Source organism: Salmo salar, chromosome ssa18, assembly GCF_905237065.1.
Source record: "Salmo salar chromosome ssa18, Ssal_v3.1, whole genome shotgun sequence".
Taxonomy (NCBI): Eukaryota; Metazoa; Chordata; class Actinopteri; order Salmoniformes; family Salmonidae; genus Salmo; species Salmo salar.
In genome coordinates, this window is record NC_059459.1 from 59,346,316 (window position 1) to 59,371,465 (window position 25,150).

General features: G+C 41.5%; 1 protein-coding gene across 1 annotated transcript in view; it reads right to left on the reverse strand.

Moving 5' to 3' along the window:
• Nucleotides 1-687: 687 nt before the first annotated feature.
• Nucleotides 688-25,150, reverse strand: part of LOC106577587 (B cell scaffold protein with ankyrin repeats 1) — a 30,242-nt gene continuing 5,779 nt past the window's right edge. Inside the window, exons 3-15 of the mRNA XM_014155765.2 lie at nt 22,572-22,735; nt 22,157-22,295; nt 20,844-20,986; nt 18,005-18,119; nt 15,537-15,739; nt 7,993-8,056; nt 7,426-7,650; nt 4,924-4,986; nt 4,510-4,691; nt 3,786-3,849; nt 2,659-2,688; nt 2,011-2,090; nt 688-909 (exon numbers count right to left, since the gene is read on the reverse strand). Of these exons, the coding sequence (XP_014011240.2) occupies nt 880-909; nt 2,011-2,090; nt 2,659-2,688; nt 3,786-3,849; nt 4,510-4,691; nt 4,924-4,986; nt 7,426-7,650; nt 7,993-8,056; nt 15,537-15,739; nt 18,005-18,119; nt 20,844-20,986; nt 22,157-22,295; nt 22,572-22,604 (1,371 nt within the window). The 5' untranslated portion in view covers nt 22,605-22,735 and the 3' untranslated portion in view covers nt 688-879. The remainder of the gene's footprint in view (nt 910-2,010; nt 2,091-2,658; nt 2,689-3,785; nt 3,850-4,509; nt 4,692-4,923; nt 4,987-7,425; nt 7,651-7,992; nt 8,057-15,536; nt 15,740-18,004; nt 18,120-20,843; nt 20,987-22,156; nt 22,296-22,571; nt 22,736-25,150) is intronic.

A 25,150-nucleotide genomic window follows, 5' to 3' on the forward strand; every position in this document is an offset into this window, starting at 1 on the left:
ACCTGTACAATCACTGCTTTGTGATGCTGCCCTCTGAGGGCAGATTTCTGTACTGCAAGCAGCTGAACAGAGGAGGTGTATCCCCTTGTATGGATGGATGACTTTGGGGTGACGTTTCCCCTTAACCATTATTTGGAGAAATGGAAAACTGACCCAAGATCAGCATCTTGGGGCAACTTCACCCTACTCCAAATGAATGACGACATGTTTTATGTGATCGTTACTGTTGCCTATTTCTGCATTCATCTATTTGTGTTCAACCTGCACAAGAATATGAGAGTAGAGGAACCAGATCACATGAGCATATAGGGTCACTTTGTGATATGTACTGCCATACGAATGATACACATAGAACCTTGTAGAATATCTCTTAGAAATGCCTCAGGAGTTGAGGTCAAACTGTCTTAAGGTGTAGGGTTTTTCCTTGTCCACTAGAGAGCAGAGTAGGACTTCTAATGAACTATTATGCCCAGGCAGACCTAGCACAACCCATTCGACTGATCCCAACCATCGAACGAGAAGATTCGATTAATCAGGTACAAATCCTGAGCAAACTGTATAGTACTGTATATTATGTAGGTGAGTTGTGTTAATTTAGTATGTATGTAATACAGACAGAATGAGGAAATGACCCCTACAGTATAACCACACAGACTGTATGAGTTATACACCCCAGATACAATTGCATGACGTTGTGAAATAAAATGATTTAATAAAAATAAATGACTTAATGAACATAGTTGTATAACATATACGGCCATCTTTATCACGTTACATTTACCATGTATTGATATCTTATAGGGATGCAGGACATAGACATATTCATTTCAATCAATAAGAGCTTGGTTCTTCAGAATGAGTGAGATCAAGACAAATAACTTAAATGTCTTGTTTCTTGTTTGATGGCACCTATAAGAGTATGGAAAATTGTTAATATAAAATCATATTAATAAATCAATGAAGTCATTATTTTGAGATTTTACTACTACTACTGGGCATCACTACAGTCCCTGGTTCGAATCCAGGCTGTATCACATCCGGCCGTGATCGGGAGTCCCATAGGGCTGCGCACAATTGGCCCAGTGTCGTCCGGGTTTGGCCGGGATAGGCCATCATTGTAAATAAGAATTTGTTCTTAACTGCATTGCCTAGTTAAATAAAGGTGACATACTGCAACAGCTTTAGTAATTAATATGCTTACTTACCTTCACCGTTTGTCTGCTTTCCAGAAGAAATTTGACTGAGAAGCAAATGTACAACACTTGGACCTTAGTTAAATCAGCCATTTTTTTTAAGTTGAAAGCCATGGCTAACCATATTTCTGAGGTCCAAGTGTTGTACATTTGCTTTTCAGTCAAATTTCTTCTGGAAAGCAGACAAACGGTGAAGATAAGTAAGCATATTAATTACTAAAGCTGTTTTAGTTCTTGTTGATAGTTAAATCAGTCATTTTTTAAAGATGAAAGCCATGGCTAACCATATTTCTATCAACAAGAACTCAAAATATATAATCAAATTTCATTATGACATGTTTAAATTGTATTTATTTTTTATATATTTCTTTGTAATTTCACCCTCTTTTTCGTGATATCCAATTGGTAGTTACGACCTTGTCTCATCGCTGCAACTCCCAATGGGCTCGTGAGGCCGCGCTGCTTCTTAACACCAGCTCGCTTAACCCGGAAGCCAGCCGCACCAATCTGTCGGAGGAAAAACAGTTCAACTGACGACTGCAGTCAGCGTGCAGACGCCCGGCTCGCCACAAGGAGTCGCTAGAGTGCGATGAGCCAAGGGAATCCCTCCGGTCAAACCCTCCCCTAACCCGGACGACGCTGGGCCAATTGTGAGCCGCGCTATGGGACTCCAGGTCACGGACGGCTGTGACACAGCCTGGGATCGGACATGTTGGATTTTCAACACATGGACTGTGTGGACTCCCAAATGACTTCCTATTTCCTACATAGTGGACTACTTTTGACCAGGGCCTATACAAATACATGATATACTTACATGTTGTCCTTTAAGTGGTTTGCTGTAAAAGTCAGTCTCCACCGGCTGGCTTCCCCTGTGACATTCATTCACAGTCACATCTAACCAAGAGGAAGAAGTCAACAGGGACATCATATTAAGTCCACTGTCAGCCTTTCAAAACACCAGGGTCGTGTTCAGTAGGGCGAAATGTAGAAAACAAATGATGGTAGTATGGTGAAGTGCATCCCTGTTTCACTCAGTTTCATAATGTTTTCTCCCATTTTGTCCCCACTGAACATTACCCAGCCTTCTCACAAGCTGATCAGTTTATATTTGCACTCACGGTGATCACAGTACATGGAGGGCATCAGAATGCAATTATAAACCAGATGTTATAAATTAGCTTTTAAGACTGAACTACTTACTAGTGGTGGTATAACTTAGACAGACCAAAGCAACTACAGCGAAGAAATAGATCTCAAGCAATATGGAACCTAGAACATCAAAGCCACAGCCTTGGGGACTTTACACTCTTCTGAGCAAACTGTTCAGAAGGGTTTATCTAGCCAACTGTTCCTTTGGGACAAAATTTCACTACTGGAGAAACTGAGGCAGGGAATGAAAAGACAAAACAGAAGACACCAGTCTTTCGCGCTCTCTGAATACGAAGGATTTTCAAGGACTTACTGGGTGTGTGATGGATGATGTTGATTTTATCTGGAGAGAGAAGAGAAAGGGTTGTTATGCCTGTGTTACTGTACTGCATGTGGCTCACTTCTCTCTTTCTGCAATGTCAAGAGATGTAAAAATTCACTCTGCCAAGATTCTCATTTGGAGACGAAACACCATCATCAATATGAGCTGTGGGAATTACAACTACAAACTATTTCTATTACAAAGGGTGGCGTCATTTGATGTGTACCCAATGGGACTTCAATTAGAAGTGTAAGGACTGCGCAATCTTCTGCAGAACTTGCAGAGACATCTCTAACGCAGGTGGCCTTCATAGCTCTTGCATAACATTGTAACTCAGGCCACAAACAGTTAACTAGCTTAACTAAGCAACGGTCTGTGTCAAAATGATGTCAGATCCCTTGATATATGTTGTTCCAACGGCTTATGTAAGCTGTAAGCTCATTGCTAGAAGTCAAGGTAATGATCCCATACAGTATCTATCCCCCAAGTGGGGAGTGCTTTGGCAATCTCTGCTCTTCTCATCAAAAAAGGAAATCCGTTTGGAACGTTACAGTCAGAATAATTTATACACTGAATATACCAAACATTAGGAACACCTTCCTTATTACGCGTTAACCCCCCCTCTCCTTTTCCCAAAGAACAGCCTCAATTCGTTGGGGTATGGACCTTACAAGGTCTCAAAACTGTTGCACATGGATGCTGCCATATGTTGACTCCAATGCTTCCCAGTTGTGGCTGGATGTCCTTTGGGTGGCGGATCATTCTTGAGACACACAGGAAACTGTTGAGTGTGAAAAATCCAGTTCTTGACACAAACCGGTGTGCCTGGCACCTACTACCATACCCCGTTTAAAAGGCACTTAAATCGTTGTCTTGCCAGTTCCCCGTCAGAATGACAGACACACATAATCCATGTCTCAGTTGTCTCAAGGCTTAAGAATCCTTCTTTAACCTGCCTCCTCCCCTTCATCTACACTGATTAAAGTGTAGATGAAGGGTGACATCAACAAGTGACATCAATAAGGGATCATAGCTTCTACAGTATTCACCTGGTCAGTCTGTCATGGAAAGAGCAGGTGTTCTTAATGTTTTGTATACTCAGTGTAGAAAACGGTTACCATAGACACTTTCATCGTCCTCTCTGTTGTTGATGATACTCGCCCTCAGCTGACGTAGTTTCTCCTGTGGAGTTACAATCTATTAGACACATAGTTAAGCAATAAGGCACCTCAGGGGTTTGTGGTATATGGCCAATATACCATGGCTAAGGGCTGTATCTAGGCACTCCACTTCGTGTCGTGCGTAAGAACAGCCCTTAGCCGTGGTATACTGGCCATATACCGCAAACCCAAGGTGCCTTATTGCTATTATAAACTGGTTACCAACATAAATAGAACCGTAAACAAGTAGTTTTACCGTGGTATATTGTCTGATATACACACGGCTGAAATGCTGTCTCAGCCAATAAGCATCCAGTACTCAAACTACCCGGTTTATAATGCACAACATAACACATGCCATATACTCATTAATGAGTAGTGTTCAAAGCCTATGTCACCTGTCATGTTCACAGTTAACAATTTGCGCATGCTAGCTTGATATATTATAGCACAAACAGACTGACTTTCAGGCTAAGGCATGCCCACTTTGGAAAGAGCCAATAGTTGCAGTCTTGTATTCTCCTGTTGTTGACGTCTGTAAGCGGGAAGTTGGCCCGCTGTGTATGACTTTGTCGCACTGTCTATAACGATGTCCTATTATTGAGTCTACCTTTAAGGTTGATGGCACTACGCCTAGTGAGCAGGGTCTTGAAACAGCAGACTCATTTCCCCACATTATTACCTGTTGAATGGCGTCCATTCCCTTCTGGACCCTCTGCCAGTCACTGAACCTCTCCAGGGCCTCGTCCATACTGAGAGAGCCTCTCTTCACCTTCTCCTGCAGCTCAATCAGCTGCTCCAGCCCAGGCGGCTGGTTGGGCACAAATGTGTCGTACGTGGAGGAGATGCTGTCTCGCCCGCGTGCTACAGAATAACAGAATGGCAGCGAGACATAAATCAATCCCTTTCCGCCAGATGTACAGTAACAAATCCTTTTCCAGTTTGACAGAACTTATCAAGGGACTATACTCATGGAATGATAATTCTATCATTTGAATGGCACTAACATTGCTCCATATACTTAGCATCACTGACCTATTCAACCGTCAATGCAGACCTACAGAAATATACTTTTTTGACTGTTGCCTGGCCTTACCTTGCTTAGTGGGTAGAGAATACAGTGTTTCAGTATCGCTCTGTGACATCTTCTTCTGGAACACTGCAAACACACACTGCCATCAGAGACAATACAGACGTGATGAACTGACACTACAAATACTAACGCTGTGTTTTTCTCCACTACCTTAAACGAGTCTATTTCACCCCATTCCACAAGATAGCGCCATTTACAAACAAATAGCACACAGGTAGACTAGTCAGCGTACACAAATAGGCTGCACAACTGCATAAAAAGTGATACGTTATAATATTTACTCTAAAGTGAATGACAGAGTAAAATACGTACTAGTATGTACATTTTATTTTAGATAAAATAGCCTTCTTCTAAGGTTTGGTAAAAGACATACAGATGCATGAAGCTGAATTGAATCAGACTGAAAGATACACTCAATGTTATCGATTGGCAAGTAAGTACTTAGAATGATATGTTGCTTTATTTCGCTGAGGGAGTCACTTCTCTGCACTTATGGTGTTGACAGGGGTGATGGGTAATGGAGTCTCTTTAGGGTTCTGGCCCAGTCATCTCCTCAGATTTCAAAGCTTAATTTCCTTCCTGAAGATATGCGCATCCACTTGTACACACAAACATACCCACATGTCCTGTACCCACTAACACACTCATAGGTTGCAACTGAAATGGTACCCTATTTCCTATATTGTGCACTTCTTCCGAAAATAGGTTGCCATTTTAAATACAGACACTCCCTCGTACACTAATTATCCTTCCTCCACATATGGACTACGATAGTCTTACCAGTCAGAACGGCAGGTAGAAATCTCAACTTCTGTCCATTATTTCTAGCTGTGCAGTGCACTGAAGCAATAGGCAAAGTCCCAACCCTCCTCCAGTTTCTTTAAGTCAGGACTTTCTTTAAAGAGATTCTCTGGTAATTTGGTCTACTTTTTTTGTATACAGTAGTTCTGAAAGTAGCACTCGCGTGCCAAAAGTGGTCCCCGAAAAGTGCATACTATATCACATATGTGCACCACGTCATCTGTCTCTTTCCCTCAATGCGAGGGGCTGAAGCTAGAACTCAAAAATTGCTAGGGGGCTGGCCCACGTGGGAGAAAATGTAAGGAAAATGGCACGGCACAGCTTCAAGAAGAAAATACTCTTTCAAACTAGAGATTTCGTGGCTAATTGAGGTAAGGCAGTAATTCTGCTCATAGATTATGCATGTATGAACTACACAGTGACACATCCAGCCCAAAGCCGGAGGTTTAAACAAATGCTTCCTTAGTCGCCAAAGTACCGGAACATGTCTTTAAGTCACTGTGATGCATTCACTAGTGGAGGGAGGCAATATCATCAGTGCATGGTTGAAAGACTCCACTGTATTAATGTGTGGAAATCTCTTGATCCCCCTACGTGTTCTCTCCCATCCTATGTTGTCTCATGTCGGGGGACATGAACGATGGAAAACACGTGTAATGACCGATGCTGCTGGCTTGGCCCGAGACTGGCCCAGATTGGTTGCAGATGGCGGCCCAGGCCCAGTAGTTGGGCTTCTGTTATTGAGGCGTTTGTGATGCAGTGTAATCTGCTTTTGCTAGGCTTCAGGTTCTATGGGTAGGGCTGAAAGATCGGGGAGAAGTGGTGGTTCACACAATAACATCACATTCGTTAACAAGATAAATACTTTTGGGTCTGTTCTACTGCAGATTGGCGGTTAGTGTTGCTTATGGAATCACATGTTTTCAAGAGTCTTCAAGTAGGAAAGATAACCCTTATAGGTGATTGGAGGACCAGCCACCGCCTGACTCCCTTACAGTGCACAACAAAGACTAATGATCAAGACATAACTTGGTTGGGATTGGACAGGAGGAAATGTTATCACCTTTCCCACAAAGCACAGAGAGTTTAGGATCCAGTCCACAGTTCAAAGAGGATAAAGGGAACTGGAAAGAAAAGCAATGTCTTTTTGGCAGACAAGAAAGAAAGAAATCAAGAACACATAAATTATTTATAAACCCTTAAGATCAGTAGCTTCATCCTCTTGTATTATTTACACAGCTCAAATTGAACATTTAAGAATCCCATGCCAGCGAATCTGTGTATTTGTAACAGTCAGTTCTGTCTTTGTCTTAGCTGCCTTCACATGCTAGTTTCACATCTGCTACATATTCCCCTCTTGGTTGAGGAAATCTCCAGACTTCTTTGAAATATTTAGTGCATATCAGACCCAATTGTCTGGAACTAGCAACCAACTTCCCTTGAAGTTTACAAAAATAACGTGTTGCATTGCACTAGCTGAGATCTTCTATCGCTCATGCGCAATACTCGCTAGTCACAGAATAAGCATACCAGCAACCCAAGGTCAAGTTCAGTAGGGCACCATGTGGTTCAAAGTTTTGAAACGGAAAAAGACAATGGCCATTCTCATTGGACAAGATCATGTCGGATCTTCTCCATCTCAATCAGTTTTCTCCTGTTTCGTGCCTATTGAACACAACCCAGTGTTCATCGGTCTAGTCCTACCTTGAGCTATAAAGGGGGTGCTGTCCTCTTTGACGGGGTCGGTTTCGGGCCGGGGTGTGGGCGCCGGTGGTCTGTTAGCAATAACGATGGCGCTGCTGGAGGTCAAGATGGTGTCATACTCTTCATCATTTACACCTAGTGGGGCGTACAGGTCCTCCTCATCCTCCCCCACCTCATCACCCTCTCCCTGTTCCTCTCTCTGAGTGTCTGGAGCACTGGGATTCCCTGTAAGATATTTATAAACGATATTCATACATAATATGGGGGTTGAATACTACTGCTAGGGAAGCAATAGCTGCATGAGTCAGGGTCAAGCACAAACCACCCAGTATGGTGCATCCCATTTTCATCAAATTACATCCACTGAATGTAGCTGTGGATTCCCGCTTTCCAGTGTGGCAACCGTAATGTCATACTAAATCAGAAACCGCATTATGGACAGTCACCGACCCCCTGCTAGGATGACAATCTATTGAACGGACAATATGAAAACAATGATGGCATGCCACACATTGAGTTGGTCAAACAATCCAATGTGGTATTGTTCACCATCGTTCCTCCACTCACCTGCTGTGCACATCATCTCATAGATACTGTTGTCATCACTGTCCTTGCCCATGGTGAACATATTCTGTAACGACAGACCATAGAGACTGATTACTACACTCTGCCAGCAATGCATTACATTAATACAACACAGGTTTCAATGTCATGGAACTCCTTGTGTAAAGACGCCTTGTTATGGAAAAACAAGATTTAAAATAGTCAAATGTCACTCCCGTTCTTCTGTAAGCGCCTCCAGATTCTACTCTACTGCCTATGTTGACAGTAACGCGGAGTACAATATGCGTTTCCCCTCTGTTACTCTGTGTCCTGATACATTATGAAATGCTATGCTGGTTCGATGAGAGACCCAAAACAAACATCCCCTAGAGGATTCAATACAGTAAACAGTGCTAGGAATACCAGGCTGTTGTTTGTGGCCCTCTGCCCAATAACATACTCAGTGCCAGAGGGGAAATCAGACTAATCAAGCGATCACAGACAATCTACCCCTATCCATTCAAACATATCATTTAGTGGCGATTCAAGGCTCATCGTTTGATAGGGGCTGACTGTTTTGACTGTGGTAACCAGTAGAGGTGCTGTTGACAGAATGCACTTCAGACAAGATGCTTATTTTCCCAGCTCGCAAGTTATCGTTTTATTTTCTTAACGTTGAACAGGGAAAAGAGTGGGACTAGATAACAACTACGACAGGGAAAGAGTTTGCTAATTCGGTCTTTCTTGTTTGACCTGAAATCAATGCACATCTTCCAAAGACCTACTGTAACACACCTGATTCAAACGGTCAATGTCAAATCTGAGGACCATGATTGGTTCATCTTTTCAACAGGTGTGTTGGTGTTGGGGTGGAAGTCAAATCGGCACAACCGTTAAAGTAGCTCTCGAAGACCAGAGATTCGTGTTGTGGGAATGTTCCGAATCATACTAGTACCGACACAGAATTGTAAATTGTTATTATTAACATGGAAAGCAATACAAAAAAAAATGGTGCACTCAACTCTATGCATTTTCCATGTGATGTTCCTAAGCAACACAGCCACTCCATTGCAATATTACACTTCTTGATATTGCATATTATGTATTTTCTGTTATGAATATATTAATTCAAGAATAACAGGAAGCTCAACAGATAGTTGACAAAACAAGCTCATTACATTACATTACATTTAAGTCATTTAGCAGACGCTCTTATCCAGAGCGACTTACAAATTGGTGCATTCACCTTATGATATCCAGTGGAACAACCACTTTACAATAGTGCATCTAAATCTTTTAAGGGGGGGGTTAGAAGGATTACTTTATCCTATCCTAGGTATTCCTTAAAGAGGTGGGGTTTCAGGTGTCTCCGGAAGGTGGTGATTGACTCCGCTGTCCTGGCGTCGTGAGGGAGCTTGTTCCACCATTGGGGTGCCAGAGCAGCGAACAGTTTTGACTGGGCTGAGCGGGAACTGTGCTTCCTCAGAGGTAGGGGGGCCAGCAGGCCAGAGGTGGATGAACGCAGTGCCCTTGTTTGGGTGTAGGGCCTGATCAGAGCCTGAAGGTATGGAGGTGCCGTTCCCTTCACAGCTCCGTAGGCATTAAACATGGACTATCTACAGAGAATTTTAAAAAAATGATGCTTTGATGTTGGACAGTAGCGAAACATGTTTCCACTTGAAGACTCTAGTACTGAGGAATTATTATCTTATTTAGATATGTATTTTTGGATTAAGTGCCTGAGCCAGCTGTTTGATATCATGCCATCATTGCTTGCTGACTAGTGAAACTTCACTCGAACACTGAGTACTTTGTATCAGATGTAGAAAATGTCCTTCACTGTCCTGGCTATACACATCATGTATAATAATATTAACTTTAATAGGTCATGTTTTAGCAGCACTGGACACGTTGCCTGTTGAACAAAAGCTGAAAGAACCACAGTCAGTCCCTAACGGAGACAGGGTGACCGTTTCATTCAAATGCTATGCAAATCTTGTACAAATCCTGCAGTCTGACCGTTCGCTTATGCAAATCAAGTTGGCATAACAAAAAACAGCACAGACCCAATGAAAGGGAAACACAAGACTTCTACTGCATTTTGACCGTCAACATGGTACACATCAGTGGAGTCCCTGGAGGATGTGCGTTTAAAAGAAGAAGAAAAAAATGATTACTGCTTGCTCTGTAGGACAAGTCAATAAAATCAGTGTGTCATTCCTCTCTCGTCTTTATAGAACGTCATTGACTCCACATTAACGTATAATAGGAGTGCATGGGCCAAATAACTAACAACTGTGGATGCACAGCTTTAATTAATCGTTTTAAAGCTCCATTAAGCCAGCTAAATGCCTCTCACTGTAGCCTACCACTAAGATGTGCCCCCCCCCCTAGTATTACATTGTTATTGATTATTGCATTGTTGGGTTTTGAGTTTGCAAGAAAATACATTTCACTGTACGTATGCATGTGACATTAAAACTTGAAAGACAAGTACATTGACTGGAGAACAAAATCTCTATGTGCAGTAGGCCTGGGCCATATTGGCCTCCTAAAGTAGCCCCTTTCTTGTACATATGTAACCAACTGGGTTTCACACCCAGGTCTCCTGCACGCCACGATTCTGTGTTAGCCCGCGGAGTTAAATACGTTTGCTCATCACATAAGCGTGGTTACCGGAACCACCTCAGTTACACTTGGGCAATTTCATCTCAGAAATAAAATAACCTAGCATGCTGTGCAACTATAAACACTTAGGTATAAATACATTGTTTCATTTAGGAAGGAAGGCCCCAAAAGGATAGCATTAAACAGTGATTATATTATAATATTACAATTAGAAAATCGTTACAGTTGGAGCTACTAACAATCTCTGTGGTAATGTTTGTTTCTCATCTCCCTAACCGACAGTTCACAGCTCATTACCGCTGGAGAAGTGTGGTGCCTTGGAGACCGGCAGTCCCATATCAACAGTGATCGTTAAGTAGACCCTGTGAGTGTTACGGCCGTATTCAGGGGTAGAGGGGCCATTCGTCTTGACTGTATTGACAGACAGCCTCTTGTCCCCCCAAAGCACTAATACATCATAGCTTGATTCATTTGCAGAGGGAGGGGCTGACACATGGCTAGGGGTAATAAAACCGCTATGCTAACTGAGCTTGGTCCACCCAATAACAGCCCTTGGTCAGCTGAAATACACGGACCTTTTTACATAAATTACCTGAAATGTTTCATTCTACAGTACGTCAAAGAGGTTACCACAGCAACCAAGATTAACCCATAGAATTGAATTTGAATCAAATGATGTATTACTCAAAACAACTGTATGTAAGAGATCATCAACGAGGGGGCTATGCATTCTATGGAAACAAACTATGGGCGTGGAAGGTGTGTTCCACGACATGCTAAAGGAGTGGAACTAACCTTCCACGGAGTTGTATTATTTTCCAGAGAATACATAGAGCCCCGAGTTGATTAACCCTTTTATACCATGGCTATAATTTTGCGTATTTGCAGCTAGAAATGTGTTAATTTGCAGGTAGAAATGCTTTGGCTTAAAGGGCATTCTAGAGCGTGCGTTATTTCCCTATAACTCACGGTATATCAGCACAGTAGAATTCAATGCATATAGTTAATTCTGACAAGTTCTTTGTTTGAGCTGCTTTTGAAAGCAAAAGTCTAATTGAAAACATTAGCATTGTTGAATTTGATTTTCATAACAGCAAGCTAGGACTGATGGTTTGGTCAACTACATTAGCAAGTCTGTATCTTGTTAACTTGCTAGCTACTGTACTTCAGTGGATGTTGAACACATTTCTACCTGCAAATGAACACATTTCTAGCAGCAATTTATAGCCATGTTAAAATGGGATAATCAACTCCAGAAAATATTGTAACTCAGTGGAAGGTCACCTTCCACATTGTTCATTATTTTCCGTAGAACGCATAGCCCCTTGTTGATTACCCCTTACATAACTTTTGCCCTCAGACCAGCCTCAATTCATCAAGGCATGGACTCTACAAGGTGTCGAAAGCGTTCCCTAGGGATGCTGGCCCATGTTGATCCCAATGCTTCCCACAGTTGTGTCAAGTTGGCTGGATGCCCTTTGGGTGGTGGACCATTCTTCATATACATGGGAAACTGTTGAGCGTGAAAAACCCAGCAGCGTTACAATTCTTGACAGAAACCGGTGTGCCTGGCATCTACTACCATACCCCATACCCTGTATTGCCCATTCACACTCAATGGCACATATACACAATCCATGTCTCAATTGTCTCAAGGCTTAAAAATCCTTCTTTAACCTGTCTCCTCCCCTTCATCTACACTGATTGAAGTTGATTTAACAGACCTTGTCAGTCTGTCATGAAAAGAGCAGATGTTCTTAATGTTTTGTATACTCAATGTATTGTATACTATGATTGACTATTTACTAGGGCCCGGTTGTAGAATTCGTCAGGGGGGAACATGATGGTTTGACAGCTTTTTAAACACCCCTGTAGGTTACCTCATGGATTATACTGGCATTTATGAGTGGATTTCAGTTCATTTGAATTTATTCTGTGGAAAAAGACCAAGGAAACATCTGTTATTGCCGGTGCGTAACGATTCGGCAAAAAACATGGCCGCCAGCTGCTTACGGATTTATGTTTATTCCCAAGGGAGTGACCTCTGTGGGACACCCATGCCCTCCTCTTCCTCCGTCCCACCGTCAGTTTTCCCAAAACACATCAGAGACAGTGAGTTTTTCAATGAGCTGGAGCAATCCGATCAGGGCGATCAGCCTTGGCTCCATCTGCAATCTCTCGCAATTAGCAGCATTGCCAGAGGATAATACACATTCCTCAGCTGTTGTAGTGTCTAAGTCTCCCATTGGGGAATCCGCTGCTCTGTTTGGAGACAGCAGCTACGCTCCTGAAAGGAATCCGGTCTTTACTAGACTAGTTGTGGTAGACAAGGATAAGGCTAGGGTAAGCATAAGGCAAGGCTGTTTTCTAGTACCGTTTAAGTTCAGGAGAGGGTGGCAATTTACAGTTTCAATCAACTCCTACTATAACGGTGTACATTTAACTATTATTGTTATATTCTTGGTTTAAAAAAAAGAAAGATATATCCACAGTTGATGTGGATACAGTTGAGCCTAGGTTGGGTCTCTGTTTGCTACTCACGAGCCTGTAAACACAGGCCCATCTCTACATCTCATTTCTGTTTTTCTGTTTGCCTCTTGCTTGTTGGTATTACTGGTAAGGAATTCATTATTCTGCAACGTGCTGACAATTTGAGAGTGAATGAATATTTTAATTTGTTCAATATCAGTCATGGAACTGGTGTATAAATACTGTAGAACCCAATAGACCTTTTGAGGATAGGCTCTCCTGAAAATGCTGCATCTCTTTATTGTTTAAGATGTTGCACCATTGGAGTGCCTACTCCAGTACAGTATATTCTAAATCAGTTGCTGTCTTCACTGGCTAATGTGATTTCCATTGTGGAGAGCATGCATCATAAAAAGGCAAGCTCCTCTGGGTTTAGCTAATGGACATACAGATGTACAGATGCATAGCCTACCGATTACATTTGGATTGCTTGTCATTAGTGAGTAAACGGCGCACCCCCCTCTCCTTTCATATCGCAGGGAGATGGGGGTCGAGCCGGGCGAGGCTCTCACCATATTATGAGAAAAAGAAAACATGCCATTACGCAAGAAGTTTCTGCATTAGGCATCGCATAATTGTTCTAATGTATGCCGACGACCCACACTACTCTCTCCCCGACACGCCATTGTGACTTCATGAACAAACACAGGCCTTGTAATCCTCCACCGGGGTGTTGCGACCAGAAAACTTATAGAAGGCACAGGAATGACAGATTAGAAAAGAGGAGAGAGGGAGGATAAGGGGGAGCAGAAGGACGCAAATGAGCATGCTTTTCCATTACCCGCCAGGGGAAAAACGGTAAAAGGTGGCGTGGTTGGGGGATGTAGGGATGGAGATTGTGGCTGCCCTGAAGGATGAGGTGACCCAGTACTCCTAAGGCTTCCACCAGCCTCCTTCCACCTCTACTGCCATGTTTATTTTTTATGGAATGTCTCCCCTGGTTAAGTGCATTCCTGAGTACACTGCTGTCTTTGTTGTTCACCTTCTTGACATGCAGGCTTCCAGCAGCTCTTCCAGTTGCAGTAGCTTTGACGAATAGCCATCTCAGAGAAGAATTTGATGTTGTTTCTGTTATGAAAATGGCTGTCACTAGGAAGAGAAACCCAAAGCTGACACAGAGCCATTAGCTACTTTCAAAGTGAATAAATCGTTGTAGCGATGTCGTTTGAATGTCATATGTTAAGCAATGTTGAACATAATACTGGACTGTCTATAATGCTGGACTATTATAGCTTAAATTGACCTCTCCAAGGACCCTCTCTCTGGGTGATAAAGGTCTTTCCCTCACTCTCTTCTTTCCTGGACCTTTCTGCCCTGCTCTGGGCTCAGCAGCTCCTCAAGAAGGGCAAATAACCTCAATTTTTGCAGGCCTACCAAAGGGGCCTTTACCTTTAATTGCAAGAACTGGTAACATAGAAGTTAGGGAAAGTAACTTTTAGGGAATAATACCCAGGGGAGAAAGTACCTTTTAGGGGAAAGTACCTATTCAGTACAGGAATTGGCACTGAAGAGACCATACCCTAAATGGTCTCAGTGAAGATTTAAGACTCAAAGAGTTAGTGTAGCCTGAACGGTACTCTTAAGCTAACCTTCTTCAAGGACATAAGGAGAAGACAATCAGGGCACAGTCTCTGCAACTCAAGGAAAGAGCCAACAAACAGAGCAACAAGGGACACAACCCACAGGAGCAGCCCAAAGAACCACCCAACTCAGAGGAGAGAAAAGGAGCGACAAGGAAAGAGACAACCATCTTCCCTTTCGCTCTTTCCATGCGGCCTGAACAACAGAGGCAGCAGACTTTTCTCACAGACGGAGTAAAAACATCCTTTATATTCAGGTCTTCTCTTCTCATCTTTCATTCCATTTCCCACCTTTCCATGATCATTCTCATTATGTTTTGTAAATACCTTGACTGTAATTAAATCAAGTGGTTGTGTTGTCTTGTTATTCTGGTAAGGAACTCCAATTGATTCTTAAAATAATTCATACCTTCAGGTTAATCAATTATTACTATACTAATTTTAGTCTTATGAGTTATTTTAGCAATAATGTCTTTTTTCATAAGTCTTTTTTTTTCTTCAATACTGGACTGGTGCCCAGGTGTAATAATATATAGTAATAAATCATACATCATTAAATCATTTTGTAATTTGAGAGAATGAGAATGTTATGAATCCTTGTAATGGGAGTGCAGGGTTCCCACTGTACTTGGCTGCCCGTGCAGGACAATAACCACACATTACAGTACAAACATGTTCCAACCGCATGTTTTAGGAAAGCTGAGCCCGTATTCACAAAGCTTCTCAGAGTATGTTTTGCCTTTTAGAGAGCAACAAATAAAGGTTACATGGACAGGCGGGGAACCTGATCCTAGATCAGCACTCCTACTCAGACCCGAGGCATGTACTTACCAGGGTCTGCTGCAGCACTACATGGAGCTCATCGTGGCCATTATGTCGGGCGATCTCAGCGGGCGTCTGACCGTGGCGGTTAGTTGTGCACAGAGCTCTTTTCGCCCCAGGACATTGTAGCAACACACCGGAGACGTCTTTAAACCCGTTCTGGGCTGCAAAGTGGAGAAGTGACGGCACGTCCTCTGGGAGCGTCTCTGGTTCTGGTAAGGAGATTTTTAAGTGGGTTAGGGTTAGGTGCAGACAGAAACCATCCTAAAATGTAGTCAGATAGATATTCTAGTTTGAGATGTGTATGCATATTCAAGTTTTATATAACCGTTATTTTATCAGGGAGTCATACTGAGATCAATGTCTCTTTTACAGATGAGCCCTGAATTACGTAAATTACAGAAAATACACACATAAACAAAATACAAAATGCAAGCAGAAAGAAAAACAGTCATAAAAAACAAACACATTCATCAGTAATAAGGTCCTCAATTACCATAGTGGCACCAGAACATCAAATGTAAGAACATGTTGAAGATTGTTTTCTTGCACCTTATTGTGGAACAAAGCTGATTTACCTAACTCAGTAGAGACCAAAGCCCTATTACAAAAAGTCCTACTGTAACTAACATCCTTACTAAAGAGGGCCAACCAGCTTTCTGGTAGAGAATGCAGTGATGAGTGCTAAAATTGTCACCCATAATAAAGTTCAGTGCACTATGATAAACTGCATCTATTGGCATTAATGAAGTGACAGCTGCATTCATATATATTAAATACATTAAATAGTACCCGCAAAACACCAGTCTCAACATCAACAGTGAAGAGGCAACTCCGGGATGCTGGCCTTCTAGGCAGAGTTCCACTGTCCAGTGTCTGTGTTCTTCTGCCCATCTTAATCTTTTCTTTTTATTGGCCAGTCTGAGATATGGCTTTTTCTTTGCCTCTCTGCCTAGAAGGCCAGGATCCCGGAGTCGCCTCTCCACTGTTGACATTGAGACTGGTGTTTTGCGGGTACTATTTAATGAAGCTGCCAATTGAGGACTTGTGAGGCATCTGTTTCTCAAACTAGACACTCTAATGTACTTGTCCTCTTGCTCAGTTGTGCACCGGGGCCTCCCACTCCTCTTTCTATTCTGGTTAGAGCCAGTTTGCACTGTTCTGTGAAGGGAGTAGTACACAGCGTTGTAAGAGATTTCTCGCATGGAATAGCCTTAATTTCTCAGAACAAGAATAGACTGACGAGTTTCAGAAGAAAGTTATTTGTTTCTGGCCATTTTGAGCCTGTAATCGAACCCACAAATGCTGATGCCAGTTTTATTGCTTCTTTAATCAGAACAGTTTTCAGCTGTGCTTTAAATGATCCATTAGCCTTTTAAAATGATAAACTTGGATTAGCTAACACATCGTGCCATTGGAACACAGAAGTGATGGTTATTGATAATAAGCATCTGTACGCCTATGTAGATATTCCATAAAATAATTAGCCGTTTCCAGCTACAATAGTCATTTACAACATTAACAATGTCTACACTGTATTTCTGATCAATTTGATGTTATTTTAAAAATGGACAATTTTTTTGGCTTTTCTTTCAAAAACAAGGACATTTCTAAGTGACCTCAAACTTTTGAACGGTAGTGTACAGTATGTGAGAGTGGATTCTTGGCCTTCGCTAGCATGAAAACTAAATACAGGCACAGACTGTGTGTGGAAAATGATTTAAGACTCTCTCCAATACAACCCAACATTGCAGAGTTATGAGCATCCATTCAAGCACACCCTTCTCATTAACCTGTGGTGAGTTATTCCCAATTTTTGATGAACAAATAAGGTTTTATATGTAAGATGGTTAAATAAATAGCAAAATGATTGATTATTATTATTTGTGCCCTGGTCCGATAAGAGGTCTTTGTCACTTCCCACAAGCCAGGTTGTGACAAAAACTCACACTGATTCTTATGTTTAATAAATGTATCGTATAGTGTGTGTGTGGAAGGCTTACAATGATGGCAAAAAACAACATTTGAGAGTACGCTGACCCTGGTGCTAGAGGGGCTACGCAGCTGGAGGTTGAATGTTTGAAGGGGTACGGGACTATAAAAGTTTGGGAACCAATGCTCTAGAGAACATATACTTCGTTTTACCTGCATTCAATACTAATTTCAGGTCAATTAAGTTTTTCTGTAATACAATTAAGGCAGACTGTAGTTCAGATAGAGCCTGGTCAACAGCCTACACAACAGTATTTATCACAAAGTTACTGCACAGATGTCAAGTTAGGATTCAGGATTACTTACAAACTACAGTTCAACTACAACATTTGGTTGTCAGATTCAAAATGGGAAATACATAGACGTATTATAGATGTATTTACGCATATATTTATATTTAAATATCATATAACATAAAATATGAATGTCAGCAGATCATTCAATTGACTGGATTGTCGAGGGGGTACAGACAACAGAACACTTACCCCCTTCGGGTGGGTCATCTCCCTGCAGTCCCTGGAAGCCTGTGGAGGGCATGGCTTCCAACAGCATGGAGGACAGCCTTTGGTCCAGCTTCTCTACCGAGGACACCTGAAGAGACTGAGATCACAGGACAGGATGCATGAGCAAAGGGTTGCAAAATTCTGGTCACTTTCACCAAAAAGTTTTTCTGCTAATGCCTCTTGATTCTGGGAATCTTCCCAACTAAATTCATGAGGAATTTTGGGAAAGTTTCCAGAATTTTGTAACGCTAGCACACTGTCATAGTCAAGTCACTTCAGCTATGTCAAGTGCTAGGCATGTGAATTAATATTAGGAATGTGTTCCTAATGCTTGGTATAGTCAGTGTTTTCTGTTTTGAAGTGTCTAATTTTGATGCCTTCCTGATCCTAAGATTTTTTTATAAACTTTTCAATTCATTCATTTTTTCTCAAAAAAGAAAACCCAATTTTGGCAGCTTGAACAGGACTGATTCAAAGGGTTGAAACTTCAGCAAATTAGGTCTAATCAACGTAAGTGTTCATGTGCATAATCAATTGGCTTTTTAAACTGAGTTGCAGTCAGCTGGCTTTCAAAGAGAGGAAGTAAACAACATCAACGTCAGCAGGAATATGCTGATTCATTCCATTAATTAGTCTCTCAAATGGGTTTAAATGAATGCATGTTGTTTACCTTGCATGCTTTATGTTCCTCTCTAAACCCTTTCTCCAAATCCTCCAATGAAACGGTTCAGTCATAAATTGATAAATAATTTGAGTTGTATAGTGTGCTCTCCTGTACATTTACATTTTAGTTATTTGTACTCATCCCCACACATTTAAAAGCATTGAATTGGTGTACGCATGGGCTTCAAAATCAGTGTCGGTCGGTGCCGTTTAAGATGAGGGAGGATGATACATTTTTTCATGAGTACGGCCTTATTTCTATTAAGGCATATTGGATGACTGTCATTCATATTCCATTCACCCAGCTCAATGTAACATCGATAGGTTTAGGCTATTACATTATACTCAAATTTTCCCTTTTAAAAATCATGAATGAAAGTTTACAACGTAGGTGCACAGGTGGAGATAATTTTGAGAAATCAAGGTGACAGACATTGACACATTCGATACCTCCTTGCACACGCTTTCTGCATCTAGCTGACCTACATTGTAATCATTCGTCCAACAGTTGGAAATTTGAGTTTCTATTGGAAAAATTCAGGTACAGTTGAAGTCGGAAGTTTACATACACTTAGGTTGGAGTCATTAAAACTCGTTTTTCAACCACTCCACAAATTTCTTGTTAACAAACAAGTTGGTTAGGACATCTACTTTGTGCATGACACAAGTAATTTATCCAACAATTGTTTACAGACAGATTATTTCACTTATAATTCACTGTATCACAATTCCAGTGGGTCAGAAGTTGACATACATTGTGCCTTTAAACAGCTTGGAAAATTACAGAAAATGATGTCATGGCTTTAGAAGCTTCTGATAGGCTAATTGACATCATTTGAGTCAATTGGAGGTGTACCTGTGGATGTATTTCAAGGCCTACCTTCAAACTCAGTCCCTCTTTGCTTGACATCATGGGAAAATCTAAATAAATCAGCCAAAACCTCAGAAAAATTATTGTAGACTCCACAAGTCTGGTTCATCCTTGGGAGCAATTTCCAAATGCCTGAAGGTACCACTTTCATCTGTTCAAACAATAGTATGCAAGTATAAACACCATGGGACCACGCAGCTGTCATACCGCTCAGGAAGGAGACGCGTTCTGTCTCCTAGAGATGAATGTACTTTGGTGAGAAAAGTGCAAATCAATCCCAGAACAACAGCAAAGGACCTTGTGAAGATGCTGGAGGAAACTGGTACAAAAGTATCTATATCCACAGTAAAACGAGTCCTATATCGACATAACCTGAAAGGCCACTCAGCAAGGAAGAAGCCACTGCTCAAAAACAGCCATAAAAAGGCCAGACTACAGTTTGCAACTGCACATGGGGACAAAGATCGTACTTTTGGAGAAATGTCCTCTGGTCTGATGAAACAAAAATATAACTGTTTGACCGTAATAACCATTGTTATGTTTGGAGGAAAAAGGGGGACGCTTGCAAGCCGAAGAACACCATCCCAACCGTCAAGCGGGTGGCAGAATCATGTTGTTGGGGGTGCTTTGCTGCAGGAGGGACTGGTGCACTTCACAAAATAGATGGCATCGTGAGGGAGGAAAATTCTGTGGATATATTGAAGCAACATCTCAAGATATCAGTCAGGAAGTTAAAGCTTGGTTGCAATGGGTCTTCCAAGTGGACAATGACCCCAAGCATACTTCCAAAGTTGTGGCAAAATGGCTTAAGGACAACAAAGTCAAGGTATTGGAGTGGCCATCACAAAGCCCTGACCTCAATCCTATAGAAAATGTGTGGGCAGAACTGAAAAAGTATGTGCGAGCAAGGAGGCCTACAAACCTGACTCAGTTACACCAGCTCTGTCAGGAGGAATGGGCCAAAATTCCCCAACTTATTGTGGGAAGCTTGTGTTAGACTACCCAAAACGTTTGACCCAAGTTAACCAGTTTAAAGGCAATGCTACCAGATAATAAATGAGTGTATGTAAACGTCTGACCCACTGGGAACGTGATGAAAGAAATAAAAGCTGAAATAAATAATTCTCTCTACTATTATTCTGACATGTCACATCCTTAAAATAAAGTGGTGATCCTAACTGACCGAAGACAGGGAATTTTTACTAGGATTAAATGTCAGGAATTGTGAAAAACTGAGTTTAAATGTATTTGGCTAAGGTGTATGTAAACTTTCGACATCAACTGTACCTGGCACATGAAGTCCACAGGGTCTGCCACCCTGGTCAGAAGGCGAGCCATCTCCTCCATGTTGCTGTAGTACTGCAGATGGGCCTTCCCCATCGCCACCCCACTACAGTACAGTGCTACGCCCACACTTCCTGCTTGGAAGTCTGCAACAGGAAGACAAATTATATAATCTTGTCTCATAAGCATTGGGCATCATCATTTTAGAAACCATGGTGTTTTGTTTTGTGCTCTTTGACCAAGTTATCAAGTCGCTCTAGGGTCATTCCATGTCATTTCAGCACCCATGACATCTACCCTCTCAGTGTTCTGAAATTATTTGTTGCTGGAGACATAAGATTAGCATTCCTGGGACATTATTTTGTTGACATTTTATTTGCTCTCCTTGTAATTAAGCTAATTGATTGCACCCAAATTGGCCCTTTTAATTTCTGAGATTCAGATATTATTCAACATAAATAGTACTCAACATCCGATTTGGACCAAACTTCTTCCTACCATTAAGTAAGACATGAGGAATCCCCAAAAATTGTCAAAAGCCACCCACGGATCACCCAAACCAATCCCACCCCAACAACCAGTACACAGTATCGTTGGTTCTCTATGTCTGACAAGTAGTATGGAGCTGTGGCTTGGAGTATTGCTTCTTCATCCTTTGTAATGTATTTCCTGTGAATCTGGTGATGTTTTTCCCCCCATTCAGAGAAATTAGCCATTGAAGTTGCGTGCATTATTTACCATAGATGAGTGTTTAAGTACCAGGTTTTGCCAACTAGATGTGGCTGTTCCTGCCACCACACCCTTTTATCAATGTTGCTGGTCTCGTGTTTATTAAATGGATCACAACATTTTCTTTTCTTTACAACTTTTGGTAGAAAACCAAGAGCTTTTGCTCATGATGAAAATAAATTCTGTGGTCAATTTAATGTAACAAATGGCAGCTCTCTGAGGGCTATCCGTATGGTGAAATTCCTACAAGTCCAAAACTTTGATTGAGAAATGGGCCAGTGACTAAAATGTTGTGACAACCCTAATAAAATAATAGAATTATAAACCATTGCATGGCAGACATATGTTTTTCAATAAAGTTCTTAGAAAAACATCTTTACATGAAGTGTGATTGGTGAAATGTACTATTAATCTCAAACCAATACCATCGCAAAACCCTATACAGTGTGTGTTTGGGACTTTTACCATTAAAAACCATTAGAGAACATAACATTGAAACGGTGAGGGTCGAAATCCTATTTCTTGTGTTTTTTGGAGGTGGAATGACTCTCTACAATAAGCAACAATGCCATTGAATTTTCACATACCTGCTGCGTTCACACAGAGGGTGTGTTTGTTCCAGTGGACAGGTTTCACTCTCACCCTCTGTTTGCTCCTACTGAACTCAACCTCAGCATCTTTACTGGCCACAGTATCTTTTAAAAGAATGAACACCTCGCCTGGCATCTACAGGAGGGAGAACACAAAACATAAACATACTGTAACAATAGAAAAAGTACATTGGTTGACATTCTGACCATCTAAAAAGCAGCTCTATTAAATGTAAAAAAATAAAAAAATAAAAATGTAAACAACCAAAAACCCCAAACCAATTTGAAATGTAAAAGTACTGCATTTTGGATCTATATTGTTTGCATACATCTTGTTACATACATCTTGTACGACTGGCTGAATAAGTCACTGAATGCTTTGATGTTGCTTCCTGACATGTTAGTGCCTCACCCCACAGGGAACTCTGGAGGGGACCAGCAGCATGTTGTTGGGCTTGGTACTGGAGGCTCCAGTAGACTGCCTGCTCTCCAATTTTAGGTTTAACTCCAGCTTTAGATCCGGTCCTGTCAACTTCCCAGGAACAGCACTCACATTCCCTGCTGCAGCCTGGTGCCCTGTGGAAGGTCCACCAACAGTCAAGCCAACATTAAATACTTAGTGTTTCCCCTACCATTGTATTTGGTGCCAGATGGCCTTACATTTAGGCCATTTAGCAGACACTCTTTTCCAGAGCAACTTTTTTTTTTTTAAACCTTTATTTAACTAGGCAAGTCAGTTAGGAACAAATTCTTATTTTCAATGACGGCTTGGAACAGTGGGTTAACTGCCTTGTTCAGGGGCAGAACAACAGATTTGTACCTTGTCAGCTCAGGGATTTGATTTTGCAACCTTTCGGTTACTAGTCCAACGCTCTAACCACTAGGCTGCCTGCCGCCCCAATTGAGTGTATGTAAACTTCTGACCCACTGGGAATGTGATGATAGAAGTAAAAGCTGAAATAAATCATTCTGTCTACTATTATTCTCACATTTCACATTCTTAAAATAAAGTGGTGATCCTAACTGACCTAAGACAGGGAATTTTTGCAAGGACTAAATGTCAGGAATTGTGAAAAACTGAGTTAAAATGTATTTGGCTAAGGTGTATGTAAACTTACGACTTCAGATGTATATCTATTGAATTTGATGATTTTTCAAGCAATTGCCTCAGAAACGAATTAGTGGACTTGCTGCACAAGCTACGTCCGCACAGCAATTTCCATACAACTGGGCATTGTCAAATCACAGATAGCATATACCTGTAGCTCAAGTCAACACTCAAGTTAGTAAAGTAGCAAAGAATGGGAGGTCTGACCTCTAGCCCCCCCTAACTTTAAATCAGTACATTACTCTCTCGGCCTCATGGCAAAATATGTAGGTCACACTTTATTTTGATAGTCCAGCATGAGATTAGCTATAAATCTGCACATTTTTCTCTTTGCACCATGGCAAATGTGTAGAATTTCAGGAAGTTAGCTATTTTCCCCCTCAAAATCCTGTTTCCCAAAAACAAAACAAGAATTAGGTAGTTGCCCCGGGGCATCAGATGTGGACACAAAGTGTAGGAACACAATGTCCCTGACTCTAGTTAAGTGCTGCCTATGTTAGACAGTAGCTTGGGTTCAGTTTGACCTCGGTTTCCATGAGAACACTACATATTCTGAGGAATTTGACAGTAATTATTTCCTGAGTCACTCTCTACTCTCTGCTACCCAGTAAGAGTTTTCTGAGAAATTCAAAACCATCTGCTGCCATCCATATTGTTTTTTTCCCCTCATTGCTTAAGTGATCTAAAATGGACGGGAGGTCCAAAAGGTATGTTTGTCTGCCGGTGTGTCTCATCATTCAAATTCTCCCTTTCCTCTTTCATCACCAGTGGCCATTATCTCTCTTTATGCAAATCCAAATATACCCTACTTACTCTCATCCTGCTGTGACACGCACAGCCAGTTCTGGATAATCTTTGTAAACTGCTGTAAAACTCAAATGTAGATTTTAAAGCAACTCAGAAATGTAGATGTTCACTGTTGCTTGGGATATTTGAATCTCATGATTTATGGACAAAAGTGAAACACTTGAGCCAAAATCATTTTCCAGGTGTGGGACAAAGGCCCAAAGCAACACCAAGATGGGCAGTTGGCATTGCTGTTATGATTTTAGATGTCCTTGATGTCCTTTGTGAAAAATTCTTTTGGTTTTGTTGATTTATTTAGTATTTATTTTTTGCATTGTTGTTTGCTGTTTTCTTCTGTCTTTTCCTTTTTTCTCTTTAGTTCATTCTCTTGGTTGTTGGTGCATTGGGGGGTTCTTGAGGGTGGGGAATGGAATTAATAGCATTTTATTTTTCTTGGGTGGGACTCTGGGAGGGGTCTTGAATGGTTGAGGGATAGCTATTGGGGAACTGTGGGGGGATCTTGGAGGGTTCGGGATCTGTCAACGTGCCCTTGAGCAGGGCATTGACCCTGGCTGCTTCTGTGTGTCGCTCTGAATAGGAGTCTGTTGGATGACTGGTATGTTGTTGAGCGGCTTCACTGTAGGTATATTGTATGTTTTTGATATTCAATAAAAATAAATACAAAAATCCCAGAGCTGACTAGGGAAAAATCTATCGTTCTGCCCCTGAACAAGGCAGTTAACCCACTGCTCCCCGGTAGGCCGTCATTGTAACTAAGAATTTGTTCTTAACTGGCTTGCCTAGTTAAATAAAGGTAAAATAAATTACTATTTGGTAGCATTGCCTTTAAATTGTTTAACTTGGGTCAAATGTTTCAGGTAGCCTTCCACAAGCTTCCCACAATAAGTTGGGGGAATTTTTGCCCATTCCTCCTGACAGAGCTGGTGTAACTGAGTCAGGTTTGTAGGCCTCCTTGCTCGCACATACTTTTTCAGTTCTGCCCACACATTTTCTATAGGATTGAGGTCAGGGTTTTGTGACGGCCACTCCAATACCTTGACTTTGTTGTCCTTAAGCCATTTTGCCACAACTTTGGA